Source organism: Loxodonta africana, chromosome 21, assembly GCF_030014295.1.
Source record: "Loxodonta africana isolate mLoxAfr1 chromosome 21, mLoxAfr1.hap2, whole genome shotgun sequence".
Classification (NCBI taxonomy): Eukaryota; Metazoa; Chordata; class Mammalia; order Proboscidea; family Elephantidae; genus Loxodonta; species Loxodonta africana.
The window spans coordinates 33,583,937-33,606,522 of NC_087362.1; the positions used below are offsets into that span (position 1 = coordinate 33,583,937).

Genomic DNA, 22,586 nt, shown 5'->3' on the forward strand with positions numbered 1-22,586 from the left:
TAGATTCTTTGGAGATTTATTAAGTCAGAGAAGGCTAAGGATCATCCTGAAATTTGAATGATATTTCTCTATGGTCTTGACCTTTTTTAAATTAAATACGTGATGGCAATACATTTCAAAGAGTAAAAAAAAAAAAGGGGGGGCCGTATCAAATAGGAAAGAGCCTAGGTTTGGGGGAGTGAAATCCAAATTAATATTCCGGCTCCATCAGTCTCTTAGCTTTAGGACCATGGACAAGCGACTTTATCTCTAGAATTTCTGTTCTCACTTGTGAAAAGGAGAAAATAAATTTTCAGAGTTGTTAGAAGGATTAAAGAAAAGCAACCAATGTAAAAAGAGTTCCTTCATTCTGGTGCCTAGTGAACTCCTATTCATCCTTCAAAACCCTGATTCTTTACTCCACTCTTCTGCCAGCTCCAGTTGGAATTAATTACTCCCTTGTCTGTGTCTCCACTGTGGTCCTGATCCCATGAATTATAATTAAGCGCCCAACTAGAAGATAACCTCCTTAAGGGCAGTCAGGGTCCATGGCTAGTCTATTAGGTAGTTTTCCTAGTGTTTAGAAAGGTACTGTGCATATAACAGAAGCCCTGATGGTGCAGTGGTTAAGTGCTCCAGCTGCTAACCACAAGGTCGGCAGTTGGAATCCGCCAGCGCTCCTTGGAAACCGTGTGGGGCAGCTCTACTCTGTCCTGTAGGGTTGCCATGAGTCAGAGTCGACTCAACAGCAATGGATTTGGGGTTTTTTTTTTTTTAGTGCATATAACAGATGCTCAAAAGAAAGAGAAATGAATCCGTTCCCAATGGCTCTAGACTGTGTCTTATTTCTTGCGTATTCTTAGGACCAAAACCAAAAAACCAAACCCAGTGCTGTCTAGTCGATTCCGACTTGTAGCGACCCTATAGGACAGAGGAGAACTGCCCCATAGAGTTTCCAAGGAGCGCCTGGCGGATTTGAACTGCCGACCCTTTGGTTAGCAGCCGCAGCACTTAACCACTATGCCACCAGGGCTTCCATTCTTAGGACAGATGCTAGTAAATGTTCAGTAACTGTACTTCGGATTGAATTAAATTGTGGAAGCCAGTTATACTCGGGGAGGGACTCAGGGGTGGGCTGGAATTTCCAAGGCTTCTGTTTCAGCAGAAAGCAGAGGTGAGAGCTGATGGGGTCAGCTGGGAGAATCTGCACACCTTCGTGTAATGAGATTTATGGGCCTTGTGCTCCAGGGACGATCTGTACACTCTTCATGGCTCCCCGGAGGGCTTCCGCTGTTTGTTTTCACGGGGAATGTTTACGTTTCTTTTAGCAGTGGTTGACGGAAAGGCTCTTGCTTCGTCTCCGTTTTGTGCACCTGGGACTGGAATTAGGCTGGTTGGGGCGGGTGGTTGTTGCTTATGTCATATATTTAAAACACAAACTGCCTGATTGAAAAAGAAGAGGCTCCCTCACAGCGTGTGAACAGCGGTGCCGGGTACCATGTATGGTACCCGGTACATTCCTGCATGAGCCCAGTGCTGTTATTACCCCAATATACAGATGAGGAAACAGAGGCTTACAGGCTAAGTGCTGAGGCAGAAGCCAAATGGTGGGGGATCAGAGACCAAGTTAAAGGTAGGGCTTTATCCTGAGGGGGGTAGGGGCCCCTAAAAAGACTTTAACCCTGGGGGTGATGGAGCCAGCTTTGTGCTCCCTGCATCCCAGGGAATGAGCCTATCATGTAAATGGAGACTGCCTTAACCAGCAAAGAGTTCTGCCGTGCAGGCTGTGGCCTGGCAGCCCTTCCCTAAACCCCAGATGGGTCCCCGCCCTTGGCCAGCCTGCGTCAGTGTGGTACCTGCTCCAGTCGCCTCCTGGCAGCTGGCCTCCTGACACCCTGATGCAGCCGTGCCTCACACCACCCGGCAGTATACGGTTTCCGTGCTGTGAGGGTGCTGGACTCGAATGTGGACAGGTCTTAGCTGGAGGAGCCCGAAGAAATGAATCTAGACAGGTCTTAATGTGTGAAATGCGGATTTTGCACGTCGTTTATTAAGGCTGAAGGCTTTCTGCATTCTTTAAATTTTGTCTGTCTTTGAGATTGTTTTCTTCCCTCTTTCTTTTCCCCTTCCTTGTATGTTTCCATACTTTCCTGTTGCTCTTCTGATATTTGTCCTTGGACAGCCTGCCTTTTGAGATTCCCTTCCTGGAACAAACCCTTTGCTCTCCGTTTCCTCCCCCACAGTGGTTTTGTCCCAGGGCATTGTGGTTTTTAAAAATTGTTCAGACAAAATTGAGGAGTTAAATAGTGATCAGCCACCATCCTTCACCTCACACAGAGATTTCTGTTCATTCCCGTGCAGCCTTTGCCCCATGGGTGCATGGTTATACCGGGCTTTAATCGTACCAGATATGATTTATGTTCTTTCCCTGAACTTTTCAGAAATGTGTTTTCAGTTTCCAGAATTTTAATGGCTGGGTACTGTTTTGTTGAGTGAACACAGTATATCATACATAAGACTATAACCCTCATTTTGTGTGTGTGTGTATGTATGTATATGTGTGTGTGTGTGTGTGTGTCTGTGTGTGTGTATGTTTTCCTGGTAAAGAGCTTGGGTACAGAATTAAATGTAGGTTGGATTCCCAGCTCCCCCACTCACCAAACCTGTGACCTTTTGCTGGCTACTTCACCTCTCTGAGCCTTAGTTTCCTTATCGGAAAATTTGGAATGATAATATCTAATTCATGGAATTGTTGCAAGGATTAAAAAGGATACTATATATAAGTGCCTGGTGTATATGAAGCATTCAACGAAGATACTGTTTACTTATTTATTCAACTTTCAGTTTTAAAAACTGGAAACAGCTGGGTATCTACTGACAATGAACCTCTTTGGGTATATGTGTTATAATTTTTCTAAATTCTATTGAAAATTTTTTATTTGGGAAAATTCCCAGAAGTGGGTGTGGCTGAGGAACAAAAAAATGCTGGGTACAATTTTGACCAGGCAGAAGTTGAAGATCTAAACCTAGATTTAAATCTAACTTGTCAAATAATCAGTAAAACGAAACAAACAAAAACCCAAATCTGTTGCCATTGAGTCGACTCCAACCCATAGAGACCCTAGAGGACAGAGTAGAACTGCCCCATAGGGTTTCTAAGGCTGAAATCTTTATGGAAGCAGACTGCCACATCTTTTGCCCATGGAGCAGCTGGTGGGTTCAAACTGCTAACTTTTCAGTTAGCAGCCAAGTGCTTCATCAGTGCACCACCAGAACTCCTTTTCAAATGATCAATAGGTAGTAGCTATTTGAAGCTCTGTGTTAAGAATTCTGATTAGGTCTGGACTCAGTGGGAACAATGCTACAATAGATTAGTGATGTCTGCCATGGATACAGGAGGAGAGAGTAGAGGTATGTTTGTCACATTCTTGCCATCACTGATTTAGATAAAGTGAAACAGTAGTCAGAAACCAGACAAGGTGGGCGTCTGTAAATATCTGTGGTCAGAAAGGCAGAAGGTCAGATTCCAGGCGGTCGTCCAAATGCTAAAGAGGTGGTGACCCCATCAGGGTCAAGATTCCAGGCATGTGGGCACTGCCCTTATGTGGTTTTGGCCCATGTTCACTCACAGCACACTTTAGGACTTCATGCCCCCCTGCCATCTGTCTGCATTAGATGATCACACTGTGCCCACCTGAAATGTGGCTGTGTGCCTCTGTCTTGCCCTATCTCCTCCCCCAGTGAAGCAGGGTCAAGTCACTTCTGCACTGTTCACATGACACAGATCCCTTTGTTCCCAAATCTGTCGAATGCTATATCATACCACTTTGATCTGTTTGTTTTTTTCTCTTTTCTATGATGACTCACACCTGTTATAAGAACTAATTCTTTTTGAGTAAATTACACCATGCTGTTAGGAATTGTTCAGCCTTGGTCTTTTAAGTGCTTAGAACAGTTGCAGAAGGGGACATGGAGAGGCCCAGAGGCGGCTGGCAGCTGAATGCCCAACAGGCTTGAAGGCTGTGAGTTTTCCTCTGGCTCCTGGGAGGGCACCCTGCTTCCCAGCAAGATGCTGGATGCTGGGGACTGACGGCTTTTCTTCAGCACTCCAGGATCTTTGGTTTATAATTAATCTTTGTCCATGTGGGAAAAAGACACATTATTGAGGCCAGCATGCTTCTTGTCCACCCCTGGCCCCTTCTAGTGTGCATTTTTGCAAGGGTTGAGATGTGTCTGAAGCTGGCATATAGCCTTCATTTTAAAAGCTGATCCCAAAGTTGACTTTTCTGTGCCTGTTCTCCCCACTGGCCCTTGGATTCTGGCATCCAAGGTGGGGCTTTGTCTGATACTCTGTCAAGACTTAGCTGCACATCTATGCATGGTGGTAGGAAAAGGACCTTTTTGCCCAGCTCTCTTCTTTCATAGCGGTGGAAACCAGGGCCCAGAGCCATTGAATGGCTCCTCCAGAGCCTCCCAGAATGCTCTACTTCTCTTTTTTTGCCCTCAGACCCTCACAGAGACTCTGACTACTGGAGTTTTGACTTCCCAGGGCTTAGGAGAGTGTCTGGTGTATGACAGGTATTAAACAGACACATGTTTATTGGAAGAATGAGTTGCTTTAGCTCTCCTTGTCTTTGGATACAACAAAGATCACCTCTCCTCCCTGGTCCCTCTGCACGTTAGTGACATCACAAGCTTGTTTATCAGGGGCTCCCCACTCATTTTTTTTCTCCTAGACCTCCTCCTGCACCCATATTCTCCACATTGGTTAACATCCCCACCATCCTCCCAGTGGCCTAAGTGGAAGATCCGACTGGTCTACCCCGACAGGCTTGCTCCCTTTTCTCCTGCAGCTGACCCCCTCCTAAATCCTGGTTGTCCCCCTGGACTTGCCACCCTCTCTCTGCAAGGGTGAAGAGGTGCCAGTGATACCTATTACTCAGAGAAATTCTTGGGACTTCCCATTATTTAAAAATAAACATTAGAAATGAAGAGATCACTGCAGTGCACAGAAGAGGAACCAGTCACTCCCTGCCTTCACTCTGAGTGTTTCACAGAATTTCTTTATATCTCAGTTTCCCTTAACAATCTTGAGAATGCAAGTGAACCCAAGATCATGTAAAATGATGTCTAATGATTATTGAGTACTACTCAGTAGCAGGCATCATTGCAAACCCTTTGCACACCCACTGAGTCCTCACAACATCTCTAGCACGTGGGTACTATTATTGTCCACATTTGCAGAGGAGACTGAGGCTCAAGGAGGTTGAGTCACTGACGAAGGTCAGGCTGCTGGCGATGTGTATGGATAGCTGCCCATATGTTTGCTGGGCCCGAACCCACTCACAGCGCTAGGACTGAACTGGGGTTTAAAGCCAGGCATTTAAAAATCAGAGGGACGATTTAAAGGCAGGAATAGGAAAATGCTTACATGCTTTTAAAAACCAGCCTTGCAAATAGATGCTTTTCTGTGTACAGGTCTCTGGTGCCTAATACCAGTTGTTGGCTAGAATTGCCTTTGTCCCAAAAATGCTAGAATTGCCTCCACCTGGAAATCAGACTGATGTCTTTACATCTTTGAGGCGTGAACATATATCCACTTGAGAAAAATTAGAGGGGAGAAACTTGTCCTGAACTTGCAATGGCTGTTTCCTGTTTCTGAACACTCTTGATGGTGGCATAAGCCGCTTGGAGTCAGATTTAGCTGGAGGGGCCTCTTCCTTTAAACAGTCCTGCCCAGGAACAAAAGGAAAGTCCTCCACTTGGAAGCTATCAGAAGCGACACTGTGTTCCTATTAGCAAGCCACAGGATGTCTCTTGGAACCATGGTGACAGTGTCCCAGACTGGCACATGTGGCTTTGAGGAGATTGATTCTCCTTGGCTGGTGACATTGTTCTTTCAGCCTTTCTCATGTTCTATCCAGACCTGCACTGTGACCAGCCATGTGCGGTCACTGAGCACATGACACATGGCTGGTCTGCATTGCTATGCGCCATACGTGTAAAAGGCATGCTAGATTCTGAAGACTTAGTATGAATAAAAAAGAATGCAAAAGACCTTGTTAATATTTTTTTGATTCCATGTTGAAATAAGATTTTGGGTATATTGGGTTAGATAAAATCCTACTAAAATTAATGTCACCTGTTTCTTTTTACCTTCTTTAATGTGGCTACTTAAAAAAACTCAAAAATCCATTGTTGTAGAGTCGATTCTGATTCCCAGTGACCCTATGGGACAGAATAGAGCTACCCATAGGGTTTTCAAGGCTGTAATCTGTATGGAAGCAGACTGCCACATCATTCTCCACCTGGGTGGCTGGTGGGTTCAAACAGCCAGCCCTTCGGTTAGTAGCCAAGCACTTAACCACTGCGCCACTAGGGCTCTTTATGTGGCTACTAGACAATTTGATATTGCACGTGTGGCTTGCATTCTAGTTCTGTAGGTCAGTGGTGCTCTGGACCCTCAAAAAAAAAAAAAAAAGAAAAAGTCCTTCCAAATAAGGATGTGTCTCCGAAGCCTTGCAGCCGTCAGCATCGCCAGCTTCGTGTTTGGTGGGCGTGAGAAGGGTTCTGGGGACAGTGGCTGTGTATGCAGAGGTGTGCGTGCACGGAGGTGGCCAGGCTTTGCATAGACGTGTTTTCTGTGGTTTCAGTGAGTCTGATTGCAGATTCCCCTTGCCGGCTACTTCCTGTCTCAGACATCACCCCCACTGCAAGGTGGGTCTGCCCACAGAGCCGCTTTCATTCTCTTTCTGCCTCTTTTTACAAACATACAGTCACGCCTGCTGCCCAAGGTGCTGGTGTCCCCCCTGTGAAGTTGAAGGCCTTTTCTGGGGAGGAAGGACTGGCGGTGGGCAGGGTGGGATCTTTTTAAGCTGGCATTCAGGTTGGCTGGAGTCAGGCTGTTTCTCCCTAACCCACTGCTCTCTACCCTCCAATCTGAGTTCACCTTCTTCTCTAACCCACTGCTCTCCGCCCTCCCATGTGTGTTCACCTTTCTCCCTAACCCACTGTTCTGCCTGGATGGGAAGTGTCGACTCATCCCTGAGCTCCTGCAGGTGTGTAGCATCCTGTGTGTGGTGGAGGCCTACGAGGTGGCTGGGAGCCATGGGCAGTGGGCCATTTACCTCTTCAACCCACTGGTTCTGGCCTTGAAGGAGTGGAGTGCTGCCCTGTCAGAGTGGAGGGTAAGAGCAGGTGTGGCATCTGCTCCGGCCCTGGGGCTGCCTCAGGAACATCAACACCACCCCATGCCTGTCTCGCTTGCATGTGCACATGGTGTCCTGTGGTGGCACACGCATGGCTAGTCCATCCAGGAGACAAAGGGGAAGGCATTCCCAGAGACCTTGTCTGGAAGGTACTGGGGTCCCCGCTGGGCACAAGGATGGGAAGGGATGGGCAGATCATAGGATGAGCATGAAGCAGAGAGGAACACATGAATGCTGAGACACCTCCACAGACATGGGGAGGAAGGTGAACTCAAACTGGAGGGTGGAGAGCAGTGGGTTAGGGAGGAAGGTGAATGCACATGGGAGAGCGGAGAACAGTGGGTTAGGGAGGAAGGTGAACACACATGGGAGGGCGGAGAGCAGTGGGTTAGAGAGGAAGAACTCAGATTGGAGGGTGGAGAGCAGTGGGTTAGGGAGAAAGGTGAACGCACATGGGAGGGTGGAGAGCAGTGGGTTAGAGAGGAAGGTGAACTCAGATTGGAGGGTGGAGAGCAGTGGGTTAGGGAGGAAGGTGAATGCAGATGGGCGGGCAGAGAGTGGTGGGTTAAGCAGTGAGGAGAGTGGCCCTGGGACCAGCTCTGTCATTTAGTCAGCCATGTGTGAGCATCAGTCACTGAGCCTCAGTTTCCCTTTCCATGAATTGAAGAGTTGAGATAAGGTGCCTTCTAAAGACCTTCCAGCCCTGCAATCTGTGATGCTGTACTCACTTCCCAGGGCTTCTGTAACACAGTACCACCAACTGGGTGGCTTTAAACAACAAAAATTTATTGTCTCACAGTTCTGGGGGCCAGAAGTCCAAAATCAAGGTGCCGACAGGCTGTCCTATCTCAGAAGGCTCTAGGAAAGAATCTTACCTTGTCTTTTCCAGCTTCTTTTGGTTCCTGGCATTCCTTGGGTTGTAGATGCATCACTCCAGTCTCTGCCTCTATCATCACATGGCCTTCACCCTGTCAGTCTCTTCTCCTAAGGACGGCAGTCAAATTGGATGAGGGCCTATCAACTGTAGTGTGACCTTATGTTAACTAATTCCTTCTGCAAAGACCCAGTTTCCCAACAAGGTCACATTCACTGGCGGTTAGGTTAACCTATCTTTTTGGAGGAAAAAATTCAACTCATAAAAGATGGTGATGAGGCTGTAAGACCTAGAAGGAAGCATCCATAAATCCCTTCCTTTTGGCTAAGCTTTGGAACAGCGTGGTTATACCCTTTAGCAGTTCCTGGTTATACCCCTTGACAGTTATTTGGCAGGGACTCATATGACAGGCAGAGCAAACCCAAATGCACCAGCCATTAGTCAGGCTGAAGGTGCAGGGACATGACAAGGCTCTTATCTGAATAGAAGGCCGTTCTACCTACCCACCCTGTAGGCAGAGCTGCAGGATTCTCCCAGAGAGGGAATTTGCGGTCTTTTCTATAGGTCCTGAAGCATGGCCACAGTCATTGTAGCCTCAGAAATGTTTAAACTGCTCGTCTCAGTCATTAGAAGAGAAAGTACATTTTTTTCAGTCAAGAACGAAGAAGGACTTTTAATGTTGCACAGTCCAGCTCTCTGGTGTATCCCTGAAGGGAAATTGGGAATGAAATATTAATATGAGACTTCGATAGAAGAATCCTGACCAAAAGGGAGAAAATGTTAGAACAGAATTTCAAATACTCCTGGAATCCAGATTTCTTGGAGCCATGGAGGCTGGATTAACGTCAAAACTATTGTCCTGAGATAATCTTTGAACCTTAAACCAAAAATATCCCCTGAAGTCTTCTTAAAACAAAACAATAAAAAAAAATGTAAGAATGTCTGCCTTGAGCATTATGCTCTTTTAAGAATTATCTATACAGGAACAAATTGACAACAGCAACTCGAAAGGTTAGATAGGAAACTTAGGGGGAGGTGAGTTTATGTTAATGGGGAGGGACAACCCGGAGAAGGAGGGTGAGAATGTTTGTACAACTCGAGGAATATAATCAAAGTCATTGAATTGTACAGGTAGAAATTGTTGAATTGGTGTGCATTCTGCTGTGTATATGCTCAACAACAAAAATAAAAGATTTTAAAAATAATATGGAACTTTAAACTGAGCTCTGTAGTCCCCTGCCCCTGCCACCCTTTTTTTTCCTGCAGTCATTGGATCACTGGGCTACTTGTCTTTAACGCCTCTTTAGACAGTGACAGGGAGTCCCTCAGTGCTGCAAACAGTTAAGTGCTCGATTAAAGGTTGGCAGTTCAAACACACCCAGAGGCATCTCAGAAGAAAGGCTTGATCTGCTTCCAAAAGGCCAAAGCCTTGAAAACCCTATGGAGCAGTTCTACTCTGTACAAAACAGAGTTGCCATGAGTCAGAATTGACTCAATGACAACTAACAACAACAGACAATGACAATAAAAACATATCTGCTATGGGTAAAATCATCTTCTATTTTACTTTCTATTGGCGAAGAGAGCAAAGGATATCCAGCTGATCCGAAAGGGTTATCAAGTTGCAGAATGACCCTGTGTTAGGTTCAATTTACTTTAAACTTTTTCAGAGACCAAATTGTTGCTCTTTTTTATACTCTTGTTGGATATAACTTAGAACCATTTTCTAATAATCTTCCCGTTTTTTCTAATTGGAGACATATCTTTTTTAAAAAATAATTTTGTTCATTTACATTTATTGTTGTGTCACAATTTATTACCTTCTACAATTCTGTTCTGCATCTTATTTTGGTTATAATTTGATTTCCCATATACTTGTGGTTTTAAGTTTGACTGTGCATGGTGCATATACAATTTCACTTTAGATTTCTTAGGTCTTATCAAATGTATTTCTTCTTAATCTAAATCTTCTAATAACTAACTTATGCAAACACCCAGGGTTCCTATTTCCTTAGTTTGCCATATATAGCTATCACACAGCAGAGGCCCTTTGGACTTCCTTCCACAGGCATCTTAAGCTATTGGCTTTCTCCTCCCTGGGGCTGTTGTCTGCCCTCCCCCATGCCACTGGGGCTCGGCGTTGAGAAACAGGTTAATTCTCAGTTCTCCTTTCTTAAATCTTTCACATCTGGCTTGTATTCTCTCATTTGTACTGATTACATACATGTATACTTGGTGGCACAGTATCATGGAATAGAAAGAAAAAGGTTTTAAAGAACATTTACTCATTCTGAACAAGTTATGAAATCTCTCCAAGCCTAGCCCATGGACCTTATCTGTTTAAAAAAAAAGAAAAAAGCTAATATGCTGAGGAATGATTAAATGAGAAATTGCACATGTGCTTGGCACATCTTAGCTGCTTGATAAGTGTTAGTCCCCCTTCTCCCTTCCTGCTAGTATTCTTAGTAACTTAGTAAGTGGTTTATCTTAATACCGTGAAACTCGGCCTCCAGGGTTTCTCTTTTTGGTGGTAGGTGATGCTTTTATAACCACCAGCTACGGAGTCAGATGACCTTCAAGCCTCCTAGTTTTTGGTAACTGCCAACCATCCTTGGTGTTCCTTTGCTACTTAAAGGTGTATCTACCTCTATCATCACATGGCGTCTCCCCCTGTGTGTCTGTCTCTTCATGTCTGTTTTCCTTTTTTATAACATACCACTCAGAAGGGATTAAGTTTAGGACCCACCCTACTCTGGTATGACCTCATTAACATAACAAAACCTATTTTCAAACAGGATCATATTCATAGGTACCAAACCAAACCTGTTGACACTGAGTAGTAGACCCCATGTTTTACAGAATAGAACTGCTCTATAGGGTTTTCTTGGCTGTAATCTGTATGGGAACAGGTTGCCAGGCCTTTCTTCCACAGTGCTGCTGGGTAGGTTTGAACCACCAATCTTTAGGTTAGTAGTCAAGCACAACCCATTTGTGCTACTTAGTAGCCTTTTTATTCACAGGGACAGGGGTTAGGATTTCAACATATATTTTGGAAGGACAAGGTTCAATCCATAATACGGGCGTTTCCCGTTTTTTCTTTTACTAGAGAGCCTAGTGTTAAACATTTGCCAGCACACCAGCCTGCCTTTCCAGTGTTGTCACTATCATTCTGCTGAAAAGGATGGGTTTTTTTTTCACATCTGAGGAAACTGAGGCTCAGAGGACTTCAACTTCACCCATTCAATGATCTCTAGTGGTTGTTTTGTTCTGCCAAACCACCCTGCTGACAAATTTCCATTTTGATCATTTCTTAATGTTTTCGGTGCCAAGACTTCTTAGTGTGTTGGCTGAGCAACACTTCGATCCCGCCTCTTCCTTTTTAATAGGAACTGTGTGTGTTCTAATTTGTTCTTGCAGAACTTTGCTAAAGAGTTTGTGATCAGTGATCGGAAGGAGCTGGAGGAAGACTTCATCAAGAGTGAGCTGAAGAAGGCAGGGGGAGCCAATTACGATGCTCAGACAGAGTAACCCCCGCCCTCCCCCTGCCCCTGGCCAAAGTCATCTGCCTGCTCCCCGGGGGAAGGGCCCCCCGGCCCAGCTACCAGCCTACCAGCCCACCAGGGAGAAGAGAAGCGACGAGAGGCAATGCCGCCATCCTGTGTCTGCAGCCCAGTCCCCTTTCCTGCCTCCCTCATGAACCCTGTTGTCTTCTATCTCCTGACGCTCATGGAACATCTTTCTTTTACCTTCTTCCTTTTCCTCCTCTTTTTTATTCTAAAGAAAAATCGTTTTGATGCCAAGGTCATGCATGTCATCAGATTTGAGGTACCTCCTGTAGTGACCCCTTTTCCTGACATTTCTCTTGCCTAGCCTGAGCCACCATGACCTCACGTTGCTAATGAAACCTGTGCCACCATCTTGGCTTTCTGGCATGCCCTCCTGTTTACTGTTAAGGAGGCAGCTGTCCCAGGAGCAGTGCTGGCCCACCTCAGCGTTTGTAGGAACACACATGTATTCTAGCTTGGACCTCCTAGAATGTGCTTCAGGGTCCCTCACCCCCACCCCCATCAAAGTTGCCTAAGGGACATGTCTGACAGAGATGGAGACAAGTCTATGTCTGACTCAGACCGAATAAGAAGAGATAAAATTTGCCTTAAAACTTGGCTTGGCACTGGCTTTGCCAGGTGGTCTGGAACCGCCCATCCCCATCCTGTTGATCGAAATCTCATTGTGGCATGAAGAGAGGGCATAGGTCTGAGTCCCAAGACTTGACAGGAAGTGGTTAACTTCAGGGTTAGCTTCAGGGGCTCCCAAAGTGACCAAGACGTTAGGGACAGAGGACCAGATGGGGAATGGGAATTTACGTGAAACTGGGAACTGGTCCTTACATTCAGCAGGGTCCTCTGTAGGACCGAGGATGCTCGGGCCTGTGGGCCTACCCTGCCTATTTTGCTGCATCTTAAGTGGAAGTCCCAGCACTCATGGGGACCCCGGCATCTGTGGTTTCAATCATGTGCACCGCACATTCAAAAGGATTTTTTAAAAAAAAAAAAAAAGGAAAGATGAGATTGGCTTTGTTCTTCATGAGCACATTTTATGTAGATCTTTTTCTTGTTTTCTTTGCTCATTTCACTTGAGGGGAGGATGTCTGTACTGTATTGGGGTTGTGAAGAACACCCGCACTCAAACAGTTTACAGAAATAAATGTTTTTTTTGTTTTTCAAAAAACAGTTTGATTTTCTGATTTGTCTCATAAAACTGTTTCTTCTCTCTCTTTTAACAAAATAAAGGTAATTGTCTTACTGAGCTGTGCGAGGCGTTTGTAGAGCTACTGGGGATTAGGCATGTGCATGTTCAGTAGCTTATTTACTTCTTAAAAACCACTGCAAGAAACAGGTGCTGTCTTCCCCATTTTGTGGAAACAGTGACTCAGACTGGCTAAACAACCCAGTGTCACGCAGCGAGAAAAATGGCAGAGCTGGGGTTTGAACCCGAGTCTCCTGAGGCCCTGGGACTGTAGCTTGTGGGTGAGTGGGGAGGCGCTCGATTTGAAGGGGTGATGAGACAGCAGGATTGCCATAGTTCTTGAGTGGCCAGAATCCTCCTCCCAGACTTCTCACAAAAGCTGCAAGAAAGCACCTTCCCCAGCTTAGCTGTGACATCCTTTCTGAGCTCATACTAGATCTTAAAACTGGAATTTCAGCACACTAGGTCCGGGGGGACACAGAATCAGGCCAGCAGAGTGGGAACACACGGACAACTGGGTTTGGAGGAGCCAAGTGTGGGGCAGGGAGGGTGCGAGAAAGGATGGAAAACAAAATTCACAGGACAGAATCTTGCAAGATATAGACAAGGTTGTGATCACGCTGCCCCCAGCCCACCCCAGCTATGTCTGGCTTCAAGTCCCTGCTCCTTTGCTCACCAGCTGTGTGACTTTAGACAAGTTACTTAGCCTCTCTGAGCCTCAGTTTCCTGATCTGTGAAGTGGTCACTACTCTTACCTACCTGTTACGGATTAAATCGTGCCCCCCGACCCCCTAAAATATGTGTTGGGATCCTAAGCCCTATACCTGTGGATGTAATCCCATTTGGGAATAGGGTTTTCTTTGTTATGTTAATGAGACCATATCAGTGTAAGTTGTGTCTTAAACCTACTCAATTCTGAGATCTAAAAGGAGAAGGCTAGGCATCAAAGCAAGCAAGCGTAAGTGGGGAGAGACAGACCCTATCTGAAGACAGTCAAGGCCCAGGAAGTCCAAGGATTGCCAGCTACTAGAAGCTGAGACAAAATCAACTAGATGAAAACTACCAGCAACAACAAAAGAAGCTGAAATAGACAAGAAAGGACCTCTGCCTATAGCCAGTGCCCTGAATTTGGACATCTGGCCTCTTAAATTGTGAGAAAATAAGTTCCTGTTCTTTCAAACCACCCATGTGCGCTATTTCTGTTACAGCAGCACTTGCTAACTAAGATACTACCGTGGAGGAAGACAAGAAGGGCGGTGACTGCGTGTGTGGAATGCATGCAGTGGTGTCTGGTGTTTTGAGTTCAGCCTGACTGTGGCGGGGCCTCTGTAGCTCTATGTGTGTTTATTTTTTTCCTGTACCAAATTAGTTTCTTCTGCTTCCCAGCATAAGGGCTTCCTAGCTACGGTGGGAGAACTTGGGCTCAGTAGATATCCATCTTCACGTCTGCCCTCCGAGTTTTGGAAAACCTGGCCTGGAGAGTGGCTGGTCTCCTGGCCCCTCCTGCAGGCTTGTTTCCACCGGACTCCCAGGCCCCAATATGAATAGTGGGGAAACCAGCACTCCGAGAGAACCAGGCAGAGCTGACTGACCTTTTCTGGCCTAGCCTGGAAGTCACACATCATTTTCTCTATTCTTAGGTGGTCCTGTTGTTAGTTGTGGTGGAGCGTATTAGAACTCATGGCGACCTCACGTGTGCAGAGTAGAAGTGCTCTGTAGGGTTTTCAAGGTCCTTTCAGAAGCACATCACCAGACCTGTCTTCCCCGGCCCCTCTAGGTGGGTTTGAACTACCAACTTTTGCCAGTAGTTTAGCCCTTAACTGTATGCTACCCAGAGACTCCAAAGGTAGGGGACATAAACCAACCCCTCAGTAGGAGGAATATCAAGGAATTTGCCTCCTGGGGGCAGGGGTGAAGGAAATATCCCTGCCTCAGTGCCCTCAGGCTCGCAGAATTTGTCTGGGGTAGGGTGGCGAGAGGCAGCTGACAATAAGACAGGCGAATAATTACAGCGTATTATTTTTGTGCTCCCAGTAGCTTGCTGCTCCTAGCCGGTTGATCCCTGGGAGATGCTTCTTTTCTCTCAACTTTGTCCGGTCCTCCTGCAGGCGGCTTCCTCCCTAGGGGTTCTCTGGGAGTGGAGAGGCAGGCTGCTCCCCGACAACCATTGCTGAGGAAGGTCTGCTGCCCTCACCCCAGGGTGGGTTGTCCTCATCGCAGCCTCCTGGTGCTTCCTGTTCCCCATTTCTTAGCGAACCATAAAACCCAAACCAAACCTGTTGCTGTCAAGTTGATTCCAACTCATAGCGACCCTGTAGGACAGAGTAGAACTGTCCCATAGAGTTTCCAAGGAGAACCTGGTGGATTTGAACTGCTGACCTTTTGGTTAGCAGCCATAGCACTTAACCACTATGCCATCAGGGTTAGAAGAGACAAAAACAAGGACGAAAAAATCAACTCTCACAACAGTATCCATTCCTTAAGGGGAACCTGGAGGTAGCTTCGGGTGGAGCTCGGAGCTGGACCTCAGGGTGGCCCAGGGTATGTGTCTCCTCTGCAATTCTAATCACCCATGCCTCTGTCTGGGGGCCTTTCAGACACAGTGGAACTCTGAGGACATATTTCAGTTCTATGGTCACTGGGCCACTCCCTCCCTGTACATTCTTCCTGGGTTGTAATTGGCCGATTCCCCTTCCTTTCCCTTCCAGTTTCTTCTCTCTACCCTCCCTGGGCCTGGGAGGCTGATCTGTGTGGGGTGATCCACATTTCCAATGGGGGCACAGCTGGAGATGGGATTGGGGTACTAATTCCCCAGATCCCTCCCGTGGGCCCCTTTCCACACAGCTGCCCTCTCTGGGTTCCCCCGCGCCCTGCTGTTGCCAGCCCCGAGACACCCCAGGTCACCCTGGGACACCGTATGGATATTTCCCTGGACGCCACTCACACCTTCATGGACCAAATGAGAAACCAAACCCATTGCCCTGGAGTCAATCCTGACTCATGGCAAACCATGTGCTCCATGGGGTTTTCCTGGCTTTAATTTTTACTGAAGTAGATTGCCAGGCCTTTCTTCTGCAGCATCACTGGGTGGGTTCGAACTGCCAACTGTTAGGTAAGTATTCAAGTGCAAACTGTTTGCACCACCCAGGGACTTCCTTTGTGGACAGTTCCCCATTAAACTCTCTTCTACCCCTGTGCCCTGAGCCATATATTTTCTTTTAGAATTGGGCTTTTTGGGTGCTGTTTAAGAACTCTCTGCCTACCCCAAGGTCATCAGCATGTTCTTCTATGTTATCTTTTAGAAGCTTTATTTGAGTATGCATATACTTTCCAGTGACGCAGGACCAGGCAACATCTCATTTTGTTGCACGTAAGGTCACCACGAGTTGGAGCCAACTCGATGGCAACTAGCCACACTTCCCAAAAACAATGAAGTTAATTTTTTTAAAGAGTCATGTTTCCCTTTAGGCCCAAAGGTCTTCCCCCTGACCACTCCCAAAACACACCAGAAAATAAAACCCCGACAGTTCTCTACTCTGTTCTTATTTCTGGGCAAAATTCCACAGTTGGAAAGTTAAGGGCTTGCCCCTTTAAAAATGTCAGTCAGCCTTAACGGGGTTTTAAGCCTGGTGAACATTAAGCCCTTGACCCCAAGTTTTACAAAAGCCTCCTGAGAGCAGGTTTGGAGGAAGGAGGAACTGGGGGACTTTCTGATTGTGCAGAGGAGGACTCAGGAACACAAGGCTGGGGCCCGAGAGGAAGTTCCAGCTCTGACCAGGGCTCAGGCCCTTTTGCAGGTAATGCTGGGAACTTCTCGGCTTGTCGAGAGTAAGGTTTCTGAATGTTTGCCACCTAAGCACAGCATGGGAGGCAGTGGTCCCTGCTCAACCCCTCCTTAAGAATCTAGGTTGAAAGGGGTTCTCTACCCCTCCTCTGTCCACCTCAGAACAGCAACGAGGACCCTCAGTTGTCACTTCTTTTCTTTCCTCTTCCAGCTTCAGTCTCCCCCAGTTTTTCTGTCATTTCCTCTTTCGTGTTCAAAGGGGCCAGCCTAACACCCTCCCCATCCCCGACCCCGATAACATCATTCTTTGCTCCGGTCACATCTGATAGTGCCCCAAGCATTTTCCAAGTCTCTTGCACCTCAGAAGGACTCAGTGTTATGCCCATTTTACAGAGGTGAAAACTAAGGCCCAGGGAGTTTATGTATCTTGTCCTAGGTAACTGTAACGGCAGAGCTGAGATTAGAAGGATGTTGTCCTAGGGAAAAAAAAAAAAAAAAGTAGAAGAAAGGTAGCCTGACTCCTAGACCAGGGATGCCTTTGTCTACCCATTTTTTGAATGAGGACTGGGAGGTGAAGGCCCACATCTATTACATAGTAGAGTGGAGATTTCCTGAGAGCAAGAACCCTGTGGCCTGCTGCCTTGGTACATGGCCCCTCCCTCCTACCTCAATTCGCATGCCACAACGTCTAATTCATTCCTCCCAAAAATTTATTGAGCTCTTACTAAGTGCCAGACACGAGATGGCAGTGGAGATCTCACAAGATAGCCCCAGTCCCTGCCCTCAAAGAGCTTCCAGTCTAGTGGAGAGGAGAAATACTAAATGACTGGCCCAGTGTGACCAATGCCACCAAAGAGAAATATGGTTGTAAAGGAGATAGAACATGAAGAGTTGACAGAGGTTGGTAGCCAATGCAACTTTATTAATGTGCTTGGCTGCTAATTGAAAGGTTGGAGGTTCAAACTTACCCAGGGGTGACTTGGAAGAAAGGCCTAGTGATGTACTTGCAAAAAATCAGCCATTGAAAACTCTATGGAGTGCATTTCTACCCTGACACACTGAGAGCTGAGAGATGAGTAGGCTGAAAGCAGAAGCAGGGGGCGCAGTGATGTTTCAAGCAGAAGCAAAGCATGTGCAAAGGCCCTGGGGTAGGAGGAAGCGCAACATGTATCAGAACTCTCCCTGTACATTCCAATCACCTGGGTAGCCTAAAAAAACTACTTATTTCTTGGCCCAACCTGAGGCCAATTGGATCCAAGTCTGAGGTAGAGTTGGCATTAATAGATTTTTGAGATCCCCAGGGGAATCTGATGCACAGCAGGTTCCAGTAGGCCAGGGTAATGATTTTGGATTTTTATCCCAAGCAGAGTGAGAGCTCCGAAGGGTTTAAGCAGGGAGTGGTTCCATGACATAAAAAAAGGAAAAGAAAATCATTATTAGTCATTTTCAGCTGATAGCTGGATGCCAGAGAGAAACGCTAGGGATTGTTGAGTAATTTTGTTATATAATTCTCAGATCACAGTCTACATGCATCCAAATGACTCAAAATGGTGACTATCACATCAAATATGCCACCTTCAAAGAAAGACAAGTGTAATTCAGTCAGAGGAATTGCTCGAACGTTGGTTCTCTGTGTCTCGGTCAGGATGTGTTGAGCCCATAATCCTAAAGAAAGATCAGTCAAGAATCTGGTGGGGCCAAGAACAGGTACAACATGAACTTCCACTAGAACTTCCAAGCAGAATCAAGTTAAAACCAGGCATACCAGAGGTCATCTGATGTACCCGCAAAGAACTTCTGTTTGAGTGCAGAGAGGAGAAGCTCCGTGTGAGTAGGCGGTGACTACCCATCTCCAGGCCCATTTGTGAATGGACCCACGTCTTAACAGCTTTGCAGAATTCTGGGCTGAGGTCATCCTGAATTGGGGTGGATTACTCGTGTCCTTACAAGAGAAGGAGAGCAGATAGGCCCGGAGGAGAAACCACATGAAGATGGAGGCAGAGATTGGAGTGATGGGCTACAAGCCCAGGAACACCTGGGGCCTCCAGACGCTGGAAGAGACAGGGAAAGATCTGCTGACACCTTGATTTTGGGCTTCTGCCCTGCAGAGTGTTAAGGAGATAAATTTCTGTTGTTTTAACCTGTTAGTGACCCGTGGACACACAGTATCCCAACAACTTTTTAAGCCTCTGGAATTCTTTGGGGAGGAGGTAGCCCAATTAGCCCAATGCGAGAAATTCAAGAACCCTGAGATGGAGCCTTGTTTTTGTGTAGATGGAGCATTGTCGTAGGTGATGTCCCCTGCATGTGTGAATTTTCTAAACCTTGACGTGTTTGCTTTTATTTCCGTGAGATAAGCCTCCCCCTTATGTTTCCCAGTTACTGTGTTCTCAGTAAGAATGTATTTATCCACACGAATAAGCTATTCCCAGTCTTCATTCAGTCATAGTGGCCATTTTCTCCTTGATGCCATTCATTGTGTCCAGGTGTTACTGGCTCCCTGCATTTCTGGTTTCTGAACAGTAAATAATGCCTTTACAATAAAGAGTAATGCCTTGCGGTGATACTTTTCAAGAGACTAGAACCCTCAGAAGTTATTCTTACCCCCGCCTTCCATCCTAGGGCCCAATCATTGCTTCCACATGTAGCAGGTGGATGGTTTGCTGTGAGCAGCTGTCCAGTATTCTGGGGCAGCTGTTTCTGCTCCTTAGCTGTTAGTACTGCTTCTATTATAATGAAGAATACATAGTGGTAACTTTCCTGAGATTCAAATTCCTTTAGATTTATTTTTTTGGCCTGTAAGTACTGCCTTTGCAGTAATGAAGAATACATTGTAGTGGTAATTTTCCTGAGATAAAAAATCCTTGGCTTTATTTATTTTGGCTTTAATACTACTTTTGCAGTAAGGAAGAATAAATTGTACCATGTTTTGAAAAGTTTCATGAATAATAATAAAAGGTTAAGAAGAAAGAGACTAGAATAAAATGAATGTGCAGTCCCTGCCTGGTGCGTTCATGTTTTACCTCATATTTGAAGCCCTGGTGGCCAGTGGTTAAGACTTTCGGCTGCTAACCAAAAGGTTGGCAGTTCGAATCCACCAGCCGCTCCTTGGAAACCTTAAGGGGCAGTTCTATTCTGTCTTATAGGGTTGCTTTGAGTTGGAATCTAACGAGGGCAATGAGTTTTAATGGCTAATAAAAGAGCTCTGCTGGTGTAATGGTTAAACACTTGGCTGCTAACTGAAAGGTTCGAACCCACTTCAGGAAAAAAAACCTGGCAATCTGATCCTGTAGAGATAACAGCCTAGGAAACCCTATGGGGCAGTTCTACTTTGTCCTATAGGGTCACTGTGCATCAGAATCTACTCTCAACATACAAACAACAATGGCTAATGGGTATCTTTTCATGTGCTTGTTGGTCATTTGAATATCTTCTTCAGTGAAATGTCTGTTCAAGTTTTTTGCCTATTTTTCTTTTTAAATTGGGTTCTTTGGTCTTTTTGCTGTTACATCGCAGAAGTTCATATATATACGATATTAGACTCTTACCAGATACATGGTTCACAAAAATTTTCTCCCAATCTTATCTTTTCACTTTTTTGATAAAGTCCTTTGATGAACAAAAGTATTTAATTTTTATGAAGGTCCATGTCCATTCATCTATTTTGTCTTTTGCTGCTATGTTTTTGTTGCCATATTTGATAATCTATCACTAAAAACCAGGCCCCACAGCCATGCCCCTAAATTTTCTTCTAAGAATTTTATGGTTTTAGTTTTCACATTTAGGCCCTTGATCCATTTTGAATTGGTTTTTGTGTCTGGTGTGAGGCATGGGGAAACCCTGGTGGCATGGTGGTTAAGTGCTACAGCTGCTAACCAAATGGTCGGCAGTTTGAATCCACCAGGTGCTCCTTGGAAACTCTATGGGACTGTTCTACTCTGTCCTATAGGGTCGCTATGAGTCGGAATCGACTCGATGGCACCGGGTTGGGTTTGGTTGTGTTTGTGAGGCATGGATCCTATTTCATTTTTCTGTACGTTGACAACCATTGTTGGCAGTGCCTTTTATTGAGGAGATTCTTCCTTCCCCACTAAATGGACTTAGTGTCCTTGATGAAAATCAGTTGCCCATCGATGTACAGATTTATTTTTGTACTCTATTCTATTAGTGGTTTCATTTATTTTTAAAAGAGTTGGAAGAAGTATATACAGTAAATGTTAACATCTATGTGAGGGGCAGGTAGGGCTTTGCTAGATTATTTTCCATCTGTTTGGAATACAGAAGTTTTGAAATAGTTTTTTTTTTTTTTTAATTTTTATTGTACTTTAGGTGAAAGTTTACAAATCAAGTCAGCCTTTCACACAAAAACTTATATACACCTTGCTACATACTCCCAATTACTCTACCCCTAATGAAACAGCCCGCTCTCTCCCTCCACTCTCTCTTTTTGTGTCCGTTTCACCAGCTTCTAACCCCCTCTACCCTCTCATCTCCCCTCCAGGCAGGAGTTGCCAGCATAGTCTCAAGTGTCCACCTGATCCAAGAAGCTCACTCCTCACCAGCATCCCTCTCCAACCCATTGTCCAGTCCAATCCATGTCTGAAGAATTGGCTTTGGGAATGGTTCCCATCCTGGGCCAACAGAGGGTCTGGGGGCCATGACCACCAAGGTCCTTCTAGTGTCAGTCAGACCATTAAGTCTGGTCTTTTTATGAGAATTTGGGGTCTGCATCCCACTGCTCTCCTGCTCCCTCAGGGGTTCTCTGTTATATTCCCTGTCAGGGCAGTCACTGGTTGTAGCCAGGCACCATCTAGTTCTTCCGGTCTCAGGATGATGTAGTCTCTGGTACATATGGCCCTTCGAAATGTTTTTTAAACAAACAGAATAATTCAACAGTGCCCCCAGGAACAGAAGAGAAATGGCAAAATGCATACCTGAGCAGGTGACTTCCTTTAAGGTAGACTTGCCAGGAGAGCCTGAGAGAAGCCGAGGAAAAACCAATAGCAATCCTTACGGAGATCCAGTGAAGAGCAGGGAAGATGTGTTACCTCTCAATAGCATGAGTTTTGACTTTGAAAGTTCAAAACTAATGGAAAATAGGCTGGTCACTGTTGAGAACCAAATTGTTGACCTGAAAGATTGCAAGGAAGAATGGCTCAGGAGGGCCAAGGCAGCCCCCAGATGCTCCCAGTGCCCTCTCCCGCCTCACTTTAGGCTGCCTCCCTCAGCCCCCAGGGGATCCCGCTGCCCAGGCCCCCATCTTCTGCATCTCCACAGCCATTTCAACGGCTTCCTCAGAAACCTCCCTTCTCTGGGGTGCGTGCCTCCGCTTCTGGGTCTACCCCCAGTGCCACCCTGGGGGCAGGAGTGTGTCTGGTACACCTGTCAGCTCTTCCAGCTCCTGGCACACTGCCTGGTTTATAGTAGGATCTCAATAACTGCTCAATAGATTCAAACATTGAAATTAAAATCTACTTGTGTTTTTATAGCCTGCTCTTTTCACTTATCAATTTGTGGTGAACATCTTTCTATGTTAATGAATGTTATTATAGTCATCTTTTTTGTGGCTTATATGAGACTGCTGTGCCAGAATTTACCTAGCCTAATCTCTGTGGGAGAATCTTTAGAGTTGGAATTGACAAGCTGGTAACCCACAGGTGAGATTGGGCCCTTGACAGGTTTGTGTAGCCTGCACACATATGGCTGAGCAGTTTGCCAGCACACAACTCCAGGGGTACTGTTCACTTGAAATAACATGAGACTGGTGTCCACAGAGTTGTGCAGTGCCCAACCTGTACAACAGTACCCAGAAGCCCTCCCCAAAGTTTGAATTGGTTGCTAGTGTTTAAAAGTCAAAAAATTTAACATAAAAATCCAGCTGTCAACTTTTCCTGACAAATCTGAAGCTCCATAACACTGGAACTATACTCCCATGGAGTCACAAGGCGCTAGGACTGAGTTGTGGCTGCCTTGTACAGATGGGGGTGCACTTTCT

The 22,586-nt window shown here is 45.8% G+C and overlaps 1 protein-coding gene across 1 annotated transcript in view; it reads left to right on the forward strand.

Moving 5' to 3' along the window:
- Nucleotides 1-12,622, forward strand: part of COTL1 (coactosin like F-actin binding protein 1) — a 42,942-nt gene extending 30,320 nt beyond the window's left edge. Inside the window, exon 4 of the mRNA XM_064273730.1 lies at nt 11,479-12,622. Coding sequence (XP_064129800.1) covers nt 11,479-11,589 — 111 coding nt within the window. The 3' untranslated portion in view covers nt 11,590-12,622. The remainder of the gene's footprint in view (nt 1-11,478) is intronic.
- Nucleotides 12,623-22,586: the final 9,964 nt, after the last annotated feature.